The sequence below is a fragment of the Mus musculus genome, chromosome 9, assembly GCF_000001635.26.
Source record: "Mus musculus strain C57BL/6J chromosome 9, GRCm38.p6 C57BL/6J".
Lineage (NCBI taxonomy): Eukaryota > Metazoa > Chordata > Mammalia > Rodentia > Muridae > Mus > Mus musculus.
Window position 1 is genome coordinate 99,024,564 of NC_000075.6, and position 19,605 is coordinate 99,044,168.

Genomic DNA, 19,605 nt, shown 5'->3' on the forward strand with positions numbered 1-19,605 from the left:
ACATGGTGAGTTCCCAGATAGTCGAGACTGTTTCAAAAGTCTACACTCTCACCCAAGAGAAAAATTTTTCCAGAGGCCACAGACAACCTGTGCGTCCTGATGTGAAAGATGCAGCAATGCTCCTGTGCCTCTGCTGAGGAAAGTTCTGGAAGCCAGCGAGGATAGAAGGATATGAAGTGCACTTTATCACCAGTGTTTTTCCTAGGTAAAAAGTTTCTGCTGTTTCTAGTTTCTCAGTTTGTCCCTATATCTTGCACTAGGGCCATTGACCTACCCATCCCTACTTCCTGTAACTGTTAATTCCTCTACATGTACTACTCATAGCATCAGCTTACCCATATAGTGCTTACCCATATGGTACTCCCCATATGGTACTTGGTACTTACCCATATGTTGCTTACCCATATGGTGCATACCCATATAGTACTCACCCCTATGGTACTCATCCACATGGTGTTTACCCATATGGTACTCACTCATATGGTACTTGGTACTTACCCATATGTTGCTTACTCATATGGTACTCACCCCTATGGTACTCATCCATATGGTACTTGGTAGTTACCCATATAGTGCTTACCCATATGGTGCTACCCTATGGTACTCACTCATACGGCACTCACCCATGTGAGTACCATATGAGTACTTGGCACATGCTGATTTGCATACCTTTATAACTGTTAAGGTGAAGTTCACAGGCAGAGTTTTCTCGAAGCTCTTAACTCTTCTCTTCTTCCCAAACTTCCTTGTACCCCTAGGTTATGCAGAGCTGATCTAAGGCTATTTGTGTTCATTCGCCTCCCAAAATTACATGGGAACCATTATGTCTGCCTGTAAGAAGCTGATTGGTGAAATAAAGTGGCTGGTGGCCATTGGCTGGGCAGAGAGACAGAGGAGGACTTTAGATTTCCTGGGCAAGGGAGCAGGAGAGAAAAGGAGTTTTTAGAATGACCTTGACTGGGGAGGGTGCGGTGGGGGGGGGGGTGGGGGTGGTGCAGAAAGATCAAGTCTGAGAGCTGCAGGAGAGAAAGCATACAGTATGTAAGAGTTGGGGTAAAGTGACCCCAGGGGCCCCTCCCCTGATTGGGTCTGGGGCAGCACAGATGGAATATAGATTTTAGAAAGTAATAATTCAGGAATATCAGAGCAGAGAGTGTGCTAGTCATGGGGAGGTTTGGAAACGCCCATCCATTGGGCTGAAGGCATATTAAAAATAAGGCTGTGTGTATATATCTTTCTTTTGGGAATCCAAATCATTTGGGCAGGTGTAGAGGAGGCACGAACAGATGCTGGGGTGTTTAGATCTGATTAACATTTTACCGAAACACTGGGTACATTTAAATAATGTTTATTCTGGTGAGCGACCAATCATTTGCCCCACTGCAATAGGAGAAACTGTAGGTCTCTCTGAGCCTGTTGTAGCTGTTTTCATACTGAAGAGAGCTGGCACCTCAATGTACATTTGATCACTTATAAAAGTGCTAAATAAAGTCCCCCGATGTTCAATTTCTGGAATGAGGAATGAGGATTCTGAAAAATGCATTAATATTCCAGAAGTGACTCCACCTGAAAGTTCAATGGCTTTCCTTTTTCCTTTTTTAAAAAGATTTATTTTATGTATATAAGTACATTGTAGCTGTACAGATGGTTGTGAGCCTTCATGTGGTTGTTGGGAATTGAATTTTAGGTCCTCTGCTAGCTTTGGCCAACTCTACTTGCTCAGTCCCTGTTTGCTCTGGCTCAAAGATTTATTTATTATTTATATATAAGTACATAAGGCTGCATGTATGTATCTTCCTTTGGGGAATCCAAAACATTTGGGCAGGTGTAGAGGAGGCACGAACAGATGCTGGGGTGTTTAGAACTGATTAACATTTTACCGAAACAATTGTAGCTGTCTTCAGACCCACCAGAAGAGGGCATCAGATCTCATTACAGGTAGTTGTGAGCCACCATGTGGTTCCTGGGATTTGAACTCAGGACCTTCAGAAGAGCAGTCAGTGCTCTTACCTGCTGAGCCATCTCGCCAGCCCTTCAATGGCTTTCTTATAAATTACAGTTTATTGCCAGTATTTAACTTCTCCAGGCATGAATACTTTTTTCCAAGAGAAGATTGAATTTCTAAGTATACTCTAGTTTGAAAAGTTTACCTAAAGTGAATGAAGATACAGCCCCCATATATGAACATATAACTATATAAATGAGGGCTAGTGAGATGGCTCAGTGGGCTAAGGAGCTTGCCACCAACACTGACAACCATAAACAGACCCCAACCCCATGTGGTGGGAGGAAAGAACTAAGTTCTGCAAGTTGTCCTCTGACTTTCACGTGTGCACTGTAGTAAACACGTGCCCGACACACACACACACACACACACACACACACACACACACACAAATAAATAAATGAAATGTAAATGTTAAAAACATGTACATGTATTTCTAACTAACGATGAAAAATGTCCTGGTTTCTATGTATCATCACAGTTATAGACTCAAACAAAAATTTAATTATCTCAGTTAAACATCTAAACATGCAAGAGCTCAAACCTTTCTGGTTTATGAACAGTTCTTACCCTACTCACACAGTCATAGAAGAAAATACAACTTAGTTTTCAAAATATATTTTTCATTCCTTCTTATTTGATAGACAGAGATGCCTTTATTTTAAAAGCCTGTCTTCCAGGCTGGCTGTGTAGCTCAGTTGGGAGAATGCCTGCCTAATACACACCTGGGTTCCACATCTTACACTGAATGAAACTAGGTGTGGTGGGACAGAGCCAGGGGCATCACAAGTTTAAGGTCATCATTGTTTTAAAATTAAACTAATTATTTTTAACACCACTTTAAGATGAGTTGCATGTATGTTTAAAATTAACTGGAAAGATGGGTTCCAGACTGTCCATACCAGTTATTTTTTGAGAGATGAGAGCTTTAAAAAGATGACTTTCTATGTTCTCTCTCTTTCTCTGTCTCTCTCTCTGTCTCTGTCTCTTTTCTCTCAGTCTCTGTCTCTCTTCTCTCTGTATCTGTCTCTCTCTGTCTCTCTCTCTCTCTCTCTCTCTCTCTCTCTCTCGGTTTTTTGAGACAAGGTTTCTCTGTGTAGCCCTGAATGTCCTGGAGTTCACTCAGTAGACCAGGCTGGCCTCGAATTCACAGAGTTCTGCCTGCCTCTGCTTCCAGAGTGCTGGGATCAAAGGTGTGTGTGACCACTGCCCAGTGACTTCCCAAGTTCTTACATGGACAGTGAAAGCAGAGTTAAATCTTCAGTAGCTGCCAGTGGTTAGCAGACAGGGAAGCCGGGACATGTGTAGTGAAGTGAAAATTTCTGGTTTATTTGGAGACTCAGTTGTGTCATGTGATTTTTTTTTTCTGGAAACTGTCTTATGAGAGAATGTCTTTTGCTGAATCAGACCTGTGGGAAGACGTTTTACTGAGAACAGACAGGTGGTGTTTTTCTGGAAGCTGCCTGGAAAAAGGGCATGTGATGTTTTGCTAGAGCGAACACTTGAGAAAACATGATATTTGGAGAGGATTTAAATATAACCCAATAGACGATGGATGATGTTGTGTGGTATTGGTTCACCTTACCATTCTTTGTTGGTCATTGTCGTAGAGAGAGAAACACCATTAAAGACCTTCTGGTGATGTTTTGATGGCTTCTTACCACTTCTGCAGACTCGGGCCAATTGACAGAGCCTTGTCGTTTCTTCTGTTGTTGTTGGTTTGTAAATGGTGTTTGTGCGTGGGTCTAGCCGCTTCATGTGAACTGAACTGTTGCTATCCTGACAACACAGATGGGATTTGCTCCAAAGAGCTATTTCTAAACAGGCCCACACCCTCCTTTGCTCTACTAACCTTTCCATTCTACTACCTCTGGTGGGTGATGGGCTAGAAGGGAGGTTAAAACACGTAAGAACCCTTATTAAAAGTAGATTTTGAAAACTCTGAGTCTACACAGTAGGGCAGTGAATGCCTTCTGTATAAATGGTGCCTGCTTCTTATGACAGGTTTATCCAAACCCTTGAGCAAATCCGGCACTAAGAGCGACTCAGGATGCAATATGCAGACTTGGGGTGGTACTCCTGCATTGAGCTAAGTGCAATTCCTCTCTGGGATGCTGTGCAGGAGTGGGGGCAGAGCTGTGAAGGAGCACTTTATTCTTTGTGCTCCATTTTGCTGTGAATCTAAAACTCTAAAAATGTAAGGTTTACTAAAGGGGGAGGAACTTCCATGTAAGATAGCAGATGAGATGTCACCTTCACGTGACCCCCTTAAAGAGAAGGGCAGACCCTGCTCCAAAGAGGAAGCGCCTGGACCTCATGAAGGCAGACACAGAACAGCTGAAGGGTACCAGTGAGAAGATGGCGACTCCACAAAGAAGCCAAGCTTAGCTTAGCTCCTGCCACTCAATGGCCTGGTCCATGGATGGGAAGCAGAAGCCTCATCCAAAAGCTTAGCCAGGTGCCTTGGGAAGAGGAGGCTGGAGGTCCGACCCTGCAGAGCAGCCTAGAGATCTCAAATGAAGATGCCGGGCTTGCTGAGACAGTGGTTCCATTGGTGGATGGGTCAGTCACAGAAAGGAATCCTCTCTTTTCACTCTGCAGGACTTGGAGAGCCGTGGACAGACATGGTCTTGAGAGGGGACCTATTGTGTATAACTGGTGAGCTTCCTGAGATTAGCCTAGCCTTGCCCAGCATGAGAGAGGCAGGCATGAAGAGTCAACAGCTCAGACACTGACAAGCAAAAGGAACCAGGTGGTGAGAATCGCAGATTAGGCTGTGTCAAGGAGACGCTGCCCTGTCCTTGGTGGTCAGGAGCAGACACAGCCTTAGAGTTTGATGGTCCCAAACATGGAGTCAGCCACCTGCCACTCATTGCAGTGGAACCTGAGAACTGTGAGGTTCCAGTACAAGACTTGACATGCACACCTGCATCCCTCAGCAGGGAAAGTTGCAATTTCCAGGGACCCCAAACAAGCTGCTCCAACACCGTGTTTTGCAGGGGTTGTTTTGTTTGGGGGATATTTATTTATTTATTTAGCCTCTGTGCTTCCCACTCCTGTGGGGTTTTTGTTTGTGTTAAGATTTACTTTTTGACCAGGCAATGGTCATGCCTTTAATGCCAGGACTCGGGGAGGGAGAGACAAGAGATCTCTGTGAACTTAAGGCTGGCCTGGTCGCCAGAACAAGTTCCAGGACAGTCAAGGCAACATGGAGAAACCCTGTCTCAGAAAACCAAGAAAAACAAAGATTTATTTATTTTTATTTTACATGTATGAGTGTTCTGCTTGCGTGTATGCCTGTGTACTGTGTGTGTGCAATGCCTGTGGACACTAGAAAAGGGACCAGATTGTCCTGGAACTAGAGCTGCAGAGTCACACAGCTGTGAGCCACCAAGTATGAGCTAGAATTCAAACCTAGTCCTCTGGAAGAGCAGCCATGCTCCCAACCACTGAACCATCTCTCCAGCCCTCCCATTTCTTTGCTTTTAACTACACTTTTAGTAATATTGTCACTTTTATAAAAAAATTTTTTATGCTTTTATCTTCTATAAGCCCTCATATATTCATCTAATATTGCTTATCAATTTTTACATTATTGGGAAATCTTTTCTTTTCCTCTTTTTATTCATTCAATTATACTTTTAGTGATATTTTGACTTTTTAAAATTGGTATTTATTTATTTAGGTTTCTATTCTTGTTGTTTCTGGAGACAGGATCTCATGAAGGGTGACCTCAAACTCCTGATGCAGCTGAAGATAATTTTGAGTCCCTAAGCCAATGAACATTTGCTGAATAGATGAGGTTTTCCTTGTCCCAAGAAAACAAAGGAATGGTTTGACACATATTGTTAGGTAACAGTTTCCTCAGCAATTCAAACATTCCATTCTGGAGGGAAGCTCCTTAAACATGAAGATCCTTAAACAACTCAAAAAGCTCCAGGAAGTTCCTGAAACAGACCAGCTTTGATAGGCCTCTCCCTCCCAGAGTAAGTAATAAAGTTGCCAAGAGTCACTTTCAGACAAGCCAAGCTGCAAAGAAGACTAGACAGCTGAGCTGCCTGGAAGAAGCTTAGTCCAACTGAGTCCCTTGGGAAGGACACGCTCTAACCTGCTGAGCTGCCTCCAGGCTGTGCAGTGTGCTCCAGGTTCCCAGCATTTGTGAGCTGTCACCCATGCTGAGGTGGGCTTTGCTGATGTGACTGTCTTTGAGTCCTTTCTATACCTATAATTATCTGCCATAAAATTCATTGGCTTATCCTGGTCGGTCCCGGGCTCCCTATCTGTGTGGTGAGCAGACATGTGTATAAGGTTTCCTCAGGAAAAGTTTGGTCACACAATACATAATTTCACTTCATCCAGTGTAAACTGGAGTCCTAGGAAAAAGCCGCCTCCATGTGAAAGAGTCTAAGAGTCTAATCATGGATTAGAATTTCCACAGTTGTTCAGAATTGGAACATCCATTTCCTCCTTGCTCTACCAGCTCCATTAGAGAGCTAAAATTACCTAAGACTATACTAGTATAATGCCCTTCGAAATCACTCACTGTCCACCTGTGTCTGATCTGATATGCTCTTAGTGACCACAATAAACCTTGGGAATGTGTTAACAGATCATTGCTAAGAATGTCATCAGTTGGCATCTCAGACTGACACCATGTTGCTAGTCACCTACCCACTGCTCTCACCCATGTGCTTGAAGAAGGCTTCGATTTATCACTTTCTTTGGTTTGGGATCTCTAAAAGTTCATATAACAACTTCTGTCATTATGGAAGAACACAAGCCACTGTCAAGGTGGGGTGGGAAGTAGCTAAAGGGACCATTGTGGAGAAGAGTGCTCTCACAGGGTGAGAATGGCAGTGGCCTGGTAGTCTTCTGTGCCCACCTACCTGTTTTAATGGGCTTTATGCTGTACACGGTGTCCTGAACAGTTTTCCTGAGAGGGATTTTCCTATTCATGTGATTGAGAGACATTTGGAAGAACTCTAAAGGGAAGGGACAATAGCAAGACTTTACTCTTTACCAGAACACCTCTTGCTGCCATGGGTAGTAGTCTGGTGATCTTTTGGGTGATTCACAAAGTCAAGACTCAGAGGCAGCTATGAGACTCAGGTCCCGTTCTAACCAGCAATGGTAATCAGAGTCACAAGGTTGCCTTTTTAGTTCCTGGTTTTAGAAGACACAGGGTCATGAGGGAAGAGTTTGTTCCCAGTAACCTTGAAGCCTGGTGAAAATGACTATGAATCAGGGGAAACGATGCACAGACATGAGGCTCTTCATCTGAGAGCACAACAAAAGACCAGTAGAGATGAGTTGTCAGAAGAGGAGAAAGGTAAGATGAAGTATGACTGAACGGGAGCCCTCGCTGTACTACACCTGAACAGATGAAATCCAGAAGGAAGAAATCAAAAGGGACAGCAGTGACAAAGATGAGTAAGCCACACTGGTGAGAGATGCGTGGGATGTTCTGTCCCTTCCTGGCTTTCTCCACCGCTTCCGTCCAAGAGCTGACTACTTATCAAAGCCAGTCTTCCTGGTGACCGCTCCCTCTCCATTCCCACGGGCAATATTAACTGTTCTCTCGGTGGCTTATCAGAATTAATCAGTGGGATCCCAAAGGCCAGGGATCAAAGGGGAGCCAGATTATACAGCGCTTCCTCTATTATAGGAAATTATTTACAGGTCCCAGCCTTGAGGATTGGGATCCTCGCACTTCCTCACAAAGACTGGATACTTAGCGTTGGAGGGTGTGTCCAGCCCTTTTCATACCTAACCCAAGTGCAAGCAGAGGGAGGTGAAACAAATTCATTGCATCCATAGGTCCAGAAATAACTCACCCATTGCAGTAAAATACACAAACCAGAAAACCGGGGTGGCATTTTGACAAAGGCAAAGAGCTGGAGGGTGAATGTCCAATTGACACCAGAACACAGAACAGACCTCCATACAGCCACACAAATGAATCAACTAGCAACCCAGGCCTGAATAAGCTCACTACCCTGAAGAGGGGACCACACTAAGGACTGCTGTTACCCAGCCCTGTGGACCACTGTGCACCACAGCCCTGTGTAGCACGAGCCTGCACTGTCAGATATTGAAACGATTAGGAAGAATCAGCTTTTGAGATGTGCATTCTGCTCCATTTCCTGACCTGGGAGGGAGGCAGGGCCTTAGATGTGTTGGTTCATTTTATGATGCTGCTCTGACCTGGACCCTAAAACATCTCTCAACTGTGTGCTGTGCTGTGTCCATTGACACCAGAACACAGAACAGACCCCTATAGAGCCATGCAAACGAATCACATAGCAACCCAGGGCCTACCACCAGTTATATTCCAACTCAGTTGCAGGGATTTTTTTTGTTTGTTTGTTTTGTTTTTCCTGAGACAGGATCTTACATAGCCCAAACTGGCTCCAACCTCATGATCCTCCTGTCTCAGTTTCCCCAGTGTTGGAACTGTGGGTGTGACACCAAACCCACCTGGAAGTTTTATTTAACTGCACTTTTTTATCTTATGTGTTTAAGTGCTGGAGAGTGAGCCCCAACCCTCACACACACTTGGCAGGTGCTCTATGACATCCTCCATAAATGTAGAATCTTTAAAAAGCTGAAGGAGAGGTGGGAGATGATTCAGCACGTAGAGTGGCTGCTGCGTAAACCTAAGACTCTGCACGTTGATGTACAGTACCCACACTTTTAAAGCTAGCGAGGCCCAGGAGGGTAACAGGAAGACATTACGTTTCCTTGCAGGGCACCCCGCCCTCTCTGCCTGGTAGCACAGCGGGTGCGTGACTGACCATTCTCTCTGGATTGAAGCCTCGCTCACAGCACTGCAAGATCTCCCGAAGCACCAACACACCTGGTCCACAAATTATGTACCATATTCTTTTATCCACTGGGACTGAGGTTGCTTATAAAAATTTAAATATACAACTCATAAGCCAGTACCCAGGGAAAAGTAAGTTATAATGTAAAAAACAATCAAGAAATTTTTTTAATGTGCATATAGATCTCGTACACATATTTTCTGAATTGCCTCATGACCCGAGGTCCTCTCCTCCCCTCATACACAGACACACTCTTCCAGAGAAACATGAAAGCTTCGGTCTCAAAAGGACTTTTTCATCATGGGCCTGGAGAGATGATTTAGGGTTAAGATCACTGGCTGCTCCTATAGAGGACCTGAGTTCAATTCTCAGCACCCACATAGCAGTTCACAACTGTCTGTCACTTCAGTTCCAGAGGATCTGATGCCCTCACATAGACATACATGCAAGCAGACCACACAAAAAAATTAAAAAAAAAATCTTTAAAAAGCATGGAAGGAAGAGAGAAAGGAAGGAGGGCTGGAAATGAGTGGTAGAGTCTTTCAGAGAATGTTCAAGGCCCTTGATTAAGTTCCCAGTACCAGGAAGGAAGGAAAAAAGAAGAAAAGAAGAGATGGCCAGAGGAAGGAGGGAAAATTCTCTAAGTCTGGAACGAGGTCTGGACATCATGGTATTTGAGGTCTTCGGCCCCTCCCGAGCAGAAAGGCCTGGAAAAGAACCCTTCCCTGGCCACATGTCATCCTAAGTTGAAATGTGTATTGTTCAGAGAAATGACAGAATGCTCCAAGCCGAGAAGGGCGAAGCCAGTGCTGTTCAGAGCCACTCGGGCTGACAGGAGCAAGAGCTGGAAATGTGATTTGTTCACCGGATGTGACCACAGCGGACACTGCACCCTCACGGGGTAAAGGGGGTGAGAATTAGATTCCAAAGAGCAGAATAATTAGTGAGCAGTATCAAAACGCCCTGGGTTAAGACGGTGTCTATCAAAATGGAACATTCCAGAAAAAAAATCAAATCCAGGCAATTATATGAAGATTCTCAAGGGTAGATTATTATTGTAAGTGACTTGCAGCCTTCTTCATTTCTGCTCTAGATGGCTCTAAACCATGACCCCACTCCCTCTCTCCCTTTCTCTTCCCGCTTCTCCTCAGAAAACACCAGTATGTTTTCAAATCTGGCTGCACTGAAGATGAACCACAGAAACCGGTAACTGTCCCTTTATCTTTGCAGGAAACTTGGGAAATTTCAGCCAAGCTTAAAATGTATCAAGAAGGTGGGAGTACTCATTAGACTCAGATGAAAACGAGGCTTGGAAACAGAGCACTGGCTCCTGGATAATGTTCACAAGTGTATAAATAGGATTTTAATGGGACCAGAGCCATTCCCGCAGAAAGACCACCAGGACTCAGAACACAGAATCTAATAATAGGGGCTACTACCTATGTAGCCTAAGTTGTCCACACATTCACCAGCCTTCTGCATCATCTTAAGTGCTGGGATTACCGATATGCCTCACATGTGTGATGGGTCCTTACATTTTAAAAATGCTCCCTACCCCCACACCGCCCACCGCAGCCCCAGCTGCCAGAGAAGGCAAAGCAACACAATGTATTCGATGTGTTCTTTAGCAATTATCAAGTCATTCTGTCTCGTTTAAGGGGAAAAAAAAATCAGCCAATACATTATGGACTTGAAGCAGAGGGCAGTGTTCCCTTCTGCAATGTGCTCTGGGTCTATAAGAAATAGCACTACTTTGCTGTTTTGTTTTGCCATTTAGTTAACAATCCTGGCTGTGGTTGGATGTGTCCATTCTGTGCCTTTTTCTTAAGGTAGCCTGGACCATCCAAGGCTCAGAGTGGTTGGGAGTCCAGTGAGTTAGGATTTCTGTCAGTCAGCCCGTACCTGACCAAGCATTTGCAATCTCTGGATAGACACTAAGCACAAGCTAACATGGAACAAGGCAGGAACAAATGAATCACATCCTGTACCCTGGGCAGCAGTGCTCTGGGAAAAAGCAAGAGGCTCACTTACATGCCCTGAGCTCCAGTCCCAGCTCTTTGAGCCTGCATCCCAGGCAGCTCCCTTGCAGAGGCTCCCTCCACTCCTAACTCCTGCTCCTGTCCTGTATCCTCCCCAGTGGCCCCGCAGGAGCAGAAGTAGTGCTGGGGACCTAATGGCCCTTACTTACCCGTGACTCCACACAGGAACAGGAAGCCCAGCAGAAACACCATGGTGGCTGTCCAGTGGGGCTGCAGCGCCAGGAACTCAGCTGTCACTCTGGGTCCCGAGCTTCCCTAGGAATCGATTGGCACCAAGATTTCCCATCCAACAGGGCAGGTGCTTCTGGCCCCTGTGCCAGCCCCACCCACCATGTACGGTTACCAGGGCAACCTCGCACCGCTCTGGACTAAGGGAAACGCCCAGTGCTGCTTGAGCTAAGTTTCCTGAATTCACCTGTTCAGTTGTTGGGAGTTTGTGCTCCTTGCCCTCTATTGGCCCCTGCCTTCCCTCCGGAAACTCGTGGCAAGGCACAGACAACTTGCACCACTGTATCAACTGTGTAGGCATCGCCGCCAATCATCTTCAGTCCCACCTTCTACAGTTTTCTGCAGAGCCTGGTCTGGAGTTCTAGGGGACAGGAGAATTCGGCGGCTGCATTAGCAATCTTCTTACATAGGCGGGTGAGGTATATTGCATGAGATGACTTTTCTCTAGTAATGGTCCCAAACCTGCAGCTGGGGCCTGGGAATTTCTGTTGTGTTAAAGACGACTGTGCCAGTGGAAGTTTGTCAACTGAACTAGTGAGATTTAAAAGTGTGAGCTATGCAGGGCTGGCTGGAGGCATAAGGTGGGCTGTAGGATGGGAGGTGTGAGTAGACTGGAAGATCTTCCAGGTTAGGGTGGACCCTCGGGGTCAATTAAGTCATCCTGCTGTTCATTCTGGGTTGCTCCCCCTGGACAATGTCCATGTAGCTGCAGAGAGACTCAGGGTTGCACCTCCGAAGCAGCAGCTGTGGTGTGGCGATAGACCTGGCCACCATCTGGGTGAGTTATTTAGAAATGGCTCTACAGTGTGGGGAGACACACACACACACACACACACACACAAACACGTTCCAGGACAGCCAGGGCTACACAGAAAAACCCTGTCTCAAGAAAAATAAACAACCAAAAACCCTTTTTTGTTGGGCCAGAAAGGACAAGGGACATTAATCAATTAGATTAACTCAGCTGTAATACTGGCTACACAACAAATTTACATGGAGAACATGTTTATTCAAAGACCAAGGGCAGAGCCACACTCAAATTTAACTTGGTAGAATTCTGTTGACTTAAGATAAGCCCACAAACAGATGGGAGATATGATGGACTGGGGAATGACCTGCTATTGGTGCAGGCGCACAGTCAGTCAGCTATTGGTGCAGGCATGTAGCATTTTGGAATTTAAATCTTTACTTCATCACATTTTATGAATTAGAAAAAGATCGAAGTCATTCACTGTCATACTGCTGAAGACCGTGGTGTTTTCTTACTCAAGTGGAAGGTAACACGGAAGGAAGACGTGGGGAAGTGGGGATCAGCCAGTCTTGAGGTAGGTGCTCGAAGATATTGTAAATAAGATATTGCTTCAGAGAAACCTGGAGATTAGAGAACTGGTATCCTCCCAGATTGGATGGCTTCTCCACTCTAAAATCTAAAATTGCTTCGGTCTATTCCAGCCTGCTTATTAAGTAGGTAATGAAATTATATTACATCAACTTCAGTTGGTGGTACCCCCACATACCTTGGAACTTGGGGAGGAAAGAGTTTATTTCGGCTTACAGTTCCACATTACAGGCCAGGAATATACAGGGCAGGAACCCGGAGGCAGGAACTGAAGAGGCCATGGAGGAATGTTTCTTGCTCAGTTTACTCTCTTATACTACCTAGGACTATCATCCCACGGTGGAACCACCCCTAAGGTCTGGGCCCTTCCACACCAATCACCAATCACTAAGAAGATGCCCTACAGGCCTGCCTTCAACCTAATCTTATAGAGGCATTTGCCAAGAATGCCAAGTAACCCACTGGCAGAGGCTGCAGCACAAGTGTGTGGCTTTACGCCCCCAAGGGGGTCAAGGCAGATGTATAAAACACATGCTGAAGACCTGACACTTCTTTTAGGAGCACCCACCGAACCACAGGACAATGAGTGGTATCCTTAGGGTGCCTCTGGGCAGAAGTTCTAATTTTAGAGAGGCACAGAAACACAGCACTCGGGCTCATATCTGACTAATCTGAGTCAGTTACGATGAGATATAGTTAACACATGCACGCAGGAACAAAGAGTGATCACCGTCCACATGTGATCTGACGATCCCCCATCTGTGCTGCCTGGGGATCTGTGTTAACTCTAGTCTGACATCCTCCAAATACTAACACCAAGGTCTCAAAGCCAACCTGGAGGGCATCTGGGCCTTTGGCTGGGGGCCAGAGAGAGAAAATGTGCTGCAAAACAAGCTTGGCATTTAAGAAGATATAAAATATAGCTTGCTCAAAGTCAAGGTGGCGGCTAATCAGTCTTTGTTCAAGTAGATGTTAGTACAGCCTAGAGTGTTAATTCACTCCAGAATGCAGTTAGCTTTCTGCCTTCCATCTTCTCAGACCGAGACAAGCAATTCAGCAAGTATGGATGGAGCACTGTCAGTGTCTAGCTACTGAGCCACACTGCCCTGGCTTTCCCGTGTGCATGTGCACATGCACACATGTAGTGCAGCAGAGTCAGGGGAGATGAGGTTGTAACAGCAAACTGTCAGAAACATCTCCTCCTCTTAGGCTTGAATCCTCCTGGTCTAAGAGGCCTCCCAGGTTGTCCATGTGGAACAAGAAAGCAAGGGGAAGCCGGGCAGAGGCCCTGAGCCCAAGCCCACTCCTAAGGCTGGTTTGTCCACTGACGTGGCCATTTCGGAGAGTCCCAGTGGGAGCAGGTTGCAAAGACTGTGCTTCCCAAAAAGAAGACACCCACATGTCCCCAAACAGATGAAACCACCCATTTATTTGACTGAGAACATTAAGAAGGACAACAAAATTAAACACTCTTTAATAAAATTCCTATAGAAAACTGAAGTCACGGGGCAAGTACTCAGCTGTTTCCCATGCCACTGAGGATTGAAGGCTCCCACATGTCTTTGGAGAAGAAAGCAGTAGTTTTGCTGGATCCTGACATCCATTTACACAGCAAACCAGTAGTTCCTATTGCACATGCTAACACCACTCATCACCTAGCACCCTGGCTATATGGTACCTCAACAAATAAATTAAAGATTTCCATGTGGCATGAATCCACGTCAATTTGAACTAATACCATTGAAAAATCACATTGTTATACATTTTAATAAATACATTAAGAACAGCTGGCATATTACTAAAATACTGAAATTTAGGTTTCGAGTTTATTCCATAAATAGATTCCTTTTCATTTGCTCGCCTCCTTGGATGCATCTGCTCAAGTGTTGTGTTCTATGAAACGAACTCTCAGAGCTACACAGAGAAACCGCATTCATGGCGCCTCAGTGCTGAAGCGGCTGGAAGAACTGGATCTACAGTGAACCGAAGAGGAACTTAGGGAAAAGCTCTGCTTCTGTAAAACTTGAAAACACAGGCTGAAGAATACCAAAGAAACATCTTTTTATATAGAACTCCCACTAGAAATTTTATAAATATATATGCAGCATATATATATATATATATTATATATATATTATATTTGCCCCACCAATAGATTCTCAGCGAGTCTGGCTGAAATGATGCCATCATGATAAATATTAACAAAATTAGTGAGTTTTCACAGGTTTAAAATATTTTCTTTGAAGAATAATAAGTTCAACATAATCAATGTAATTTGTGGCTCACCAATTTAAAAAGGAGAGGGAGGTCCCTTTCTTAGAACAGCTCCCAGCCCCGAATGTGGTAAGTTGTTGGCTGAGTCGCAGCACTTGGTCACAACACTGAAAAGAAGTATGTACACCTCTCTGGTAAAGTACCAAATACTGAAGGAAAGAAAGAAAAGATCCCCAGCAGTCCCTAGTAGCATCCCTCGCGTGCAAGGTCAGCAGGAAGGGGCCTCCATGCTGCTGCTCACGATGAGTCCTGGAAGCGCTCGGGAACACAGGGTGGGCATGGGGTGGTTCAGACTAGGCTCTGCGGGACGCCGTGGTTTGAACTTCACTCTGAGCTTCAGGATTTCATTCCCTTTGCATTTCTGGCAGGGTCATGTTCAATAGTGCAAGTGCAAAATGGAAAGGAAACGAACAGGCAAGTGCGGCAGAGTAGGGCGGACGCTAGGACCTGTAGTCTTTCCGTACTGTGTGAGCCATCCAGTTCACTTTAGTAGTCCAGCTTTCCCTGAGGGCCTCGTCAAACTTCTGCTTGAACTGCTTCAGTGCTTCCTCCTCGCTCTTCCCTAAGGCAAGCGAGTCCTAAAACCCAAAGTGAGAGAGAGAAGTGTGTGACATTTCCTGCCCTGGATGGAGATATGCAAATATCATCTACAAGATGCTGGTGTGGCCAGCCTCTCCATCCTTCAGACAGTTCCATGTCTCCATGTGGATGTCACCTGCAGAGCAGGATGAACACCAAGGAAGGACAACAATTTGGTCTTCACAAAGGAATTTTGAGGATGAAATTAATTTGTAATTACTGCAAGACACTCAGCTGCTTTTCTGCTCTGATGACTGAAGGTCAAAGGCAGACCAGTGGAAACCAAAGTGCCGGCAGCTAGTACCCCAGTGTGTGGGCTGGCACGGTAGCATGCCCTTCCACTGTGGAGAAACCATCTACATTACAAACTCCTTCACAGGTTTTTTTTTTTCTCTTTTTGGCAAACACCGGAGGAAATGACCTTGTTCCACTCCCTTTGGATGCTCGATTTTTACAAGATGACTGGAGGTTGGTATCTCTTAAGTCATCTTTATAAAAAAAAATTATAACATGTGCATGCCCATGCCTGTGAGCGTGAGTCAGTGTGTGAGGTGTCTGTGTGTCTGTGTGGAGAGTGTGTGTGTGTGTGTGTGTGTGTGCGCGCGCGCGCGCGTGTGCGCGTGCATTTTAGAGCAGATCTAAAGCAGATCTAAATCAGATCTTGAGCAGGGAGTTGGTTCTCTTTCCAGGGACTGAACTCAGAGCTTCAGTCTTGGCAGCAGGTGACCCTCCCTGAGCCATCTTGCCAGTTCCCTTTGGACAAAAAAAAAAAAAATATATATATATATATATAGATATATATATATACACACATATATATATCTATATATATATTTTTTTTTTTAAAGTTTTTTTGAGACAGGGTTTCTTTGTGTAGCCCTTTGTGTCCTGGAAATCCTTTTGTAAACCAGGCTGGCCTTCAACTCAGAGATCCACCTGCTGCCTATCTAAAGAGTGCTGGCATTAAAGGCAGGTACCACCACTGCCTGGCTCCTTTGGACATTTTGAATGGCGCTCTAACTGAGTCCTGTGTGCAGAGTCTAACACACATACAGAGAACAGTATTTACCTTAAGATACTGTATATCTTTGACCGATGTGAGCTCAGGCAGCCCTGCAGTCAACATCAGGGCAAACAGGGTGATGAAGAGATTCCCATGCCGCCGTAAAATCAGATACGCATCTTCACAGCACTGGCGGAATCTTGGGTTGAAGAAGCGCCCCGAAGCATGGCATTGGAGGGAGGCGGGACGTTTGCAAAGGAAAACAAGACACCTTTAGAGCGAGGGCATGTGTACTTCAGCTAATGTATGCCTCTCTGAAGAGTCCTCAGACTATAATTTACATAATTCAAGCTTCCTATAACCATAGGTCTCTCTTCAAACCAGAAATAATTAAGGTTCTACAGTAATAGGCAAGGCAACAACAATCCACACGCCACATTCGCCCGACCACTTAGTACCTTCTGTGCAAACTGCTGACCACAAAACAGTGACAGTGACAGTCTCTAGGCTTTCTGAACGACCGTCTGGGCTCCGGCTTACTAATCTCTTCAGTCCCTAAAGTCGAAGCTGATCTGTGCAGTCCTGTTTGTTTCTCTCTTTTTCCCCTTTAAGACGACAGTGGTCAAGAGCCATCCATCCCAATTCCCACAGAAATATTACGATCAGTCTTTATTGAGCACAGAGTCTGGTATCCACGTGACACACCTCTGCTCACCACTCAATTACTTTTGCCCACATTAAAACTTTTGTTCACATATATTTATTCATTCATGCCTTTATTTATCTAGTGTGTGTGCGTGCGTGTGTGTGTAGCAGGGGCCAGGGGACAATGGTTCTCCTTGCACCATGGAGTTCTGAGGCTCAAACACTGAGCCCAAGCTTAGTGGTAAGCACCATTTCCTGCTGAGCCATTTCTTCAACGCCTTTTGTCCACATTTGTCCACATTAAGATAAAGGAACAGAGGCAATATAAGTACAAACATCCAAGCAACAGTGCTTTCATCAAACCCAGGCTTCCTCTCTTGTTCCCCACACACAACAATATCAAAAAACCTGCTCTCCCAGCATCTTCCTGTTAAATATATTAGTTTTGGGATAAAATTTTCTGAAACAGGTAGAAAGTATACTAAAACACCGTAACATCAAATTTCTAGCATTCTATCTCCCTCCTGGTTACTCCTGAACTGGTGAGGGATCTGACAGTAACTCCTCCCCACACCCAAGTCTTCTGTTATCCGACCACGAATCTCCCAGATCTAAATAGTCCTCAGCTGGTGTGATGCATAGCGTTCACTGACCACTGACAGGATCTGGAGCAGATGGGAGATGGGCCTCTGGGCGTGCCTGCAACTGTTAGCCTTGAGCGTGTTTGATCAGGGGGAGCACTAGGTGCACTGCTCCCTGGCTGGAGGAGGAGAAGTGAGCATCAGCAGGCAGTGCTCCCGGCTTCTGGGCCATGACACAAGGTGACCGCCCCCTCCTCAAGCTCCTGCTCCTACGACTTTCCCACAAGCCCCTACACTGTGAGCCGAATAAGTCCTTTCTCCTGTATGTTGCTGTTATCAGGGTATTGCATCACAGCAGCAGGAAAAGTACTAAGACATTAGGAAATGTGAGGCAGCTGGTCAGAAGTGCTAGTTATTCCTCCTGGACACCGGGCAATACTCACCTGCCAAATTTTTCAGTGTTTCCCGTTTTTCCTTGTTGAATGACATGAATGAAGTCATAAGTAAGAATAAAAGGTACTCGCTCCCTTTTAATGCCAAATTTAGATTTGAAATTTCCAAGAATATGCCCAAAATCTATGTGGAAGAGCTGTAAAACAAATGGGATTTTATTTTCCAAGTGAGCCTCAAATATTTCTATTTGGCATAACTTCTGTAGTGCAAAGTCCTAACTAAATATATCACCTGCTTGAGCCATTCGCCTGATCCAAGGACTCCACTGTATGCACTGCTGGGTGGGACGCATCTTTGGTCTCCACCCACTAGAAGCTGGAGCACCACCCTCTTACCCTTATTTAGAACAGCTTTAACTATCTGTGAAAATGGCAAACATTTCAGTGGACTATCTGGTTTAGACTGGCTTTGGTGGCTATCTTTCTCTGAGAAACATGGCATAGGTCTGTAATGTCACTTCCCAGAGGCCATGTCGGGGACTGAGAGGCCGAGGCCAGTGAGAACCCATTTAAAAGGCACACAACAAAACCAGGACAAATGAGGTCCAGAGCTTGAGACCTTGAATATTTGAAAACATCTATTTCTGGGCTAGATGTGGTAGCACATGTCTTTAAGCCCAGCACTTGGGAGGCAGAGGCAGGTGACCTCTGTGAGTCTGAAGTCAGCTTGGTCTATACATGAGTTCCAGACAGCCAGGGCTACCTTATAAGTCCCTATCTTTAGAAGAAGAAAAAAAATCTATCCCAGGGCTGGAGAGATGGCTCAGGAACTTGCTACTAAGCCTTATGACAAGAGTTTGAGTCCCCACAAACATAGATACAAAAATAAACGTAACTTTAAAAACGTTGACTATTCCATCTTATACTTGCTTTGCTTGCTCTCTGTTGAAGGCTAGAGCCACCTTTCCTCTAAGCTATAAAGGCTAATAACTTTTATTGTCTTATAAAGTTTCCAACACAGCTATTAAAAACTTCTGAAAGGCACTTGCCACCCTAAACCTATGTGGTGGAAAGAGAACTGACTTTAGCTTCTATAGATGTGCACATGCACACATAGACACACACACCGTGCAAAATAAAAAAATAAAATTTAAAAACATAAGAAAAAACCTTGATCTTTCTGATTCCTAACTCTGGCATGCAGGCTGCTATGTGTGTGGAAATCCCTTCACTAGAACCAATCACTTTCACAAGCATTTTGCAGAGTGGAGGACCAAGAGTGGAGGAACGGAACATGCACTTGGTCACTTGTGCTTCACTGCATGAATAATTTAAAGTTTTTATTTGAAATTAAATCACATCGCCTGGCTCCCTAGCTCCCTCAGATAGGCACCACCTATGCTTCTCCCAACTCCTGCGATGATCAAGTTTGATGGCTAAAACAAAACAAAACAAAACCAGACTCGGGGTTGGAGAGGTGGATCAGTGATCAGTGGCTGAGCAGCTGTCCATCTCAGGGGAGCTGACACCTCCCTCCTTCTGGCTTCTACAGGCACAAGACCTGCACATGCACACATTCAAACATACATACAGGCAGGATAGCATACACAAATTAAAATAAAAAAGAAAGCAGATTACGCAGGTTCCACCCTGATTTTATTATTTTTCTCATCATTGGTTATTTTTAAAAAGACCT

The 19,605-nt window shown here is 45.0% G+C and overlaps 2 protein-coding genes across 5 annotated transcripts in view; both read right to left on the bottom strand.

Moving 5' to 3' along the window:
• Gm1123 (predicted gene 1123) overlaps positions 1-11,127 on the bottom strand; it is a 28,726-nt gene extending 17,599 nt beyond the window's left edge. Inside the window, exon 1 of the mRNA NM_001080776.1 lies at positions 11,018-11,127. Within this exon, the coding sequence (NP_001074245.1) occupies positions 11,018-11,060 (43 nt within the window). The 5' untranslated portion in view covers positions 11,061-11,127. The remainder of the gene's footprint in view (positions 1-11,017) is intronic.
• A 2,711-nt stretch (positions 11,128-13,838) lies between these two features.
• Pik3cb (phosphatidylinositol-4,5-bisphosphate 3-kinase catalytic subunit beta) overlaps positions 13,839-19,605 on the bottom strand; it is a 101,834-nt gene continuing 96,067 nt past the window's right edge. For 2 of the 4 annotated variants that reach the window (XM_030244688.1, XM_011242829.3), the window contains 3 exons: positions 17,961-18,106; positions 16,358-16,490; positions 13,840-15,287 (listed from right to left, as the gene is read on the bottom strand). In XM_030244688.1, the coding sequence (XP_030100548.1) occupies positions 15,150-15,287; positions 16,358-16,490; positions 17,961-18,106 (417 nt within the window). In that variant the 3' untranslated portion in view covers positions 13,840-15,149. Of the gene's footprint in view, positions 15,288-16,357; positions 16,491-17,960; positions 18,107-19,605 lie in introns of all 4 variants that reach the window. The other 2 variants (NM_029094.3, XM_011242830.3) reach the window with 2 other exon arrangements.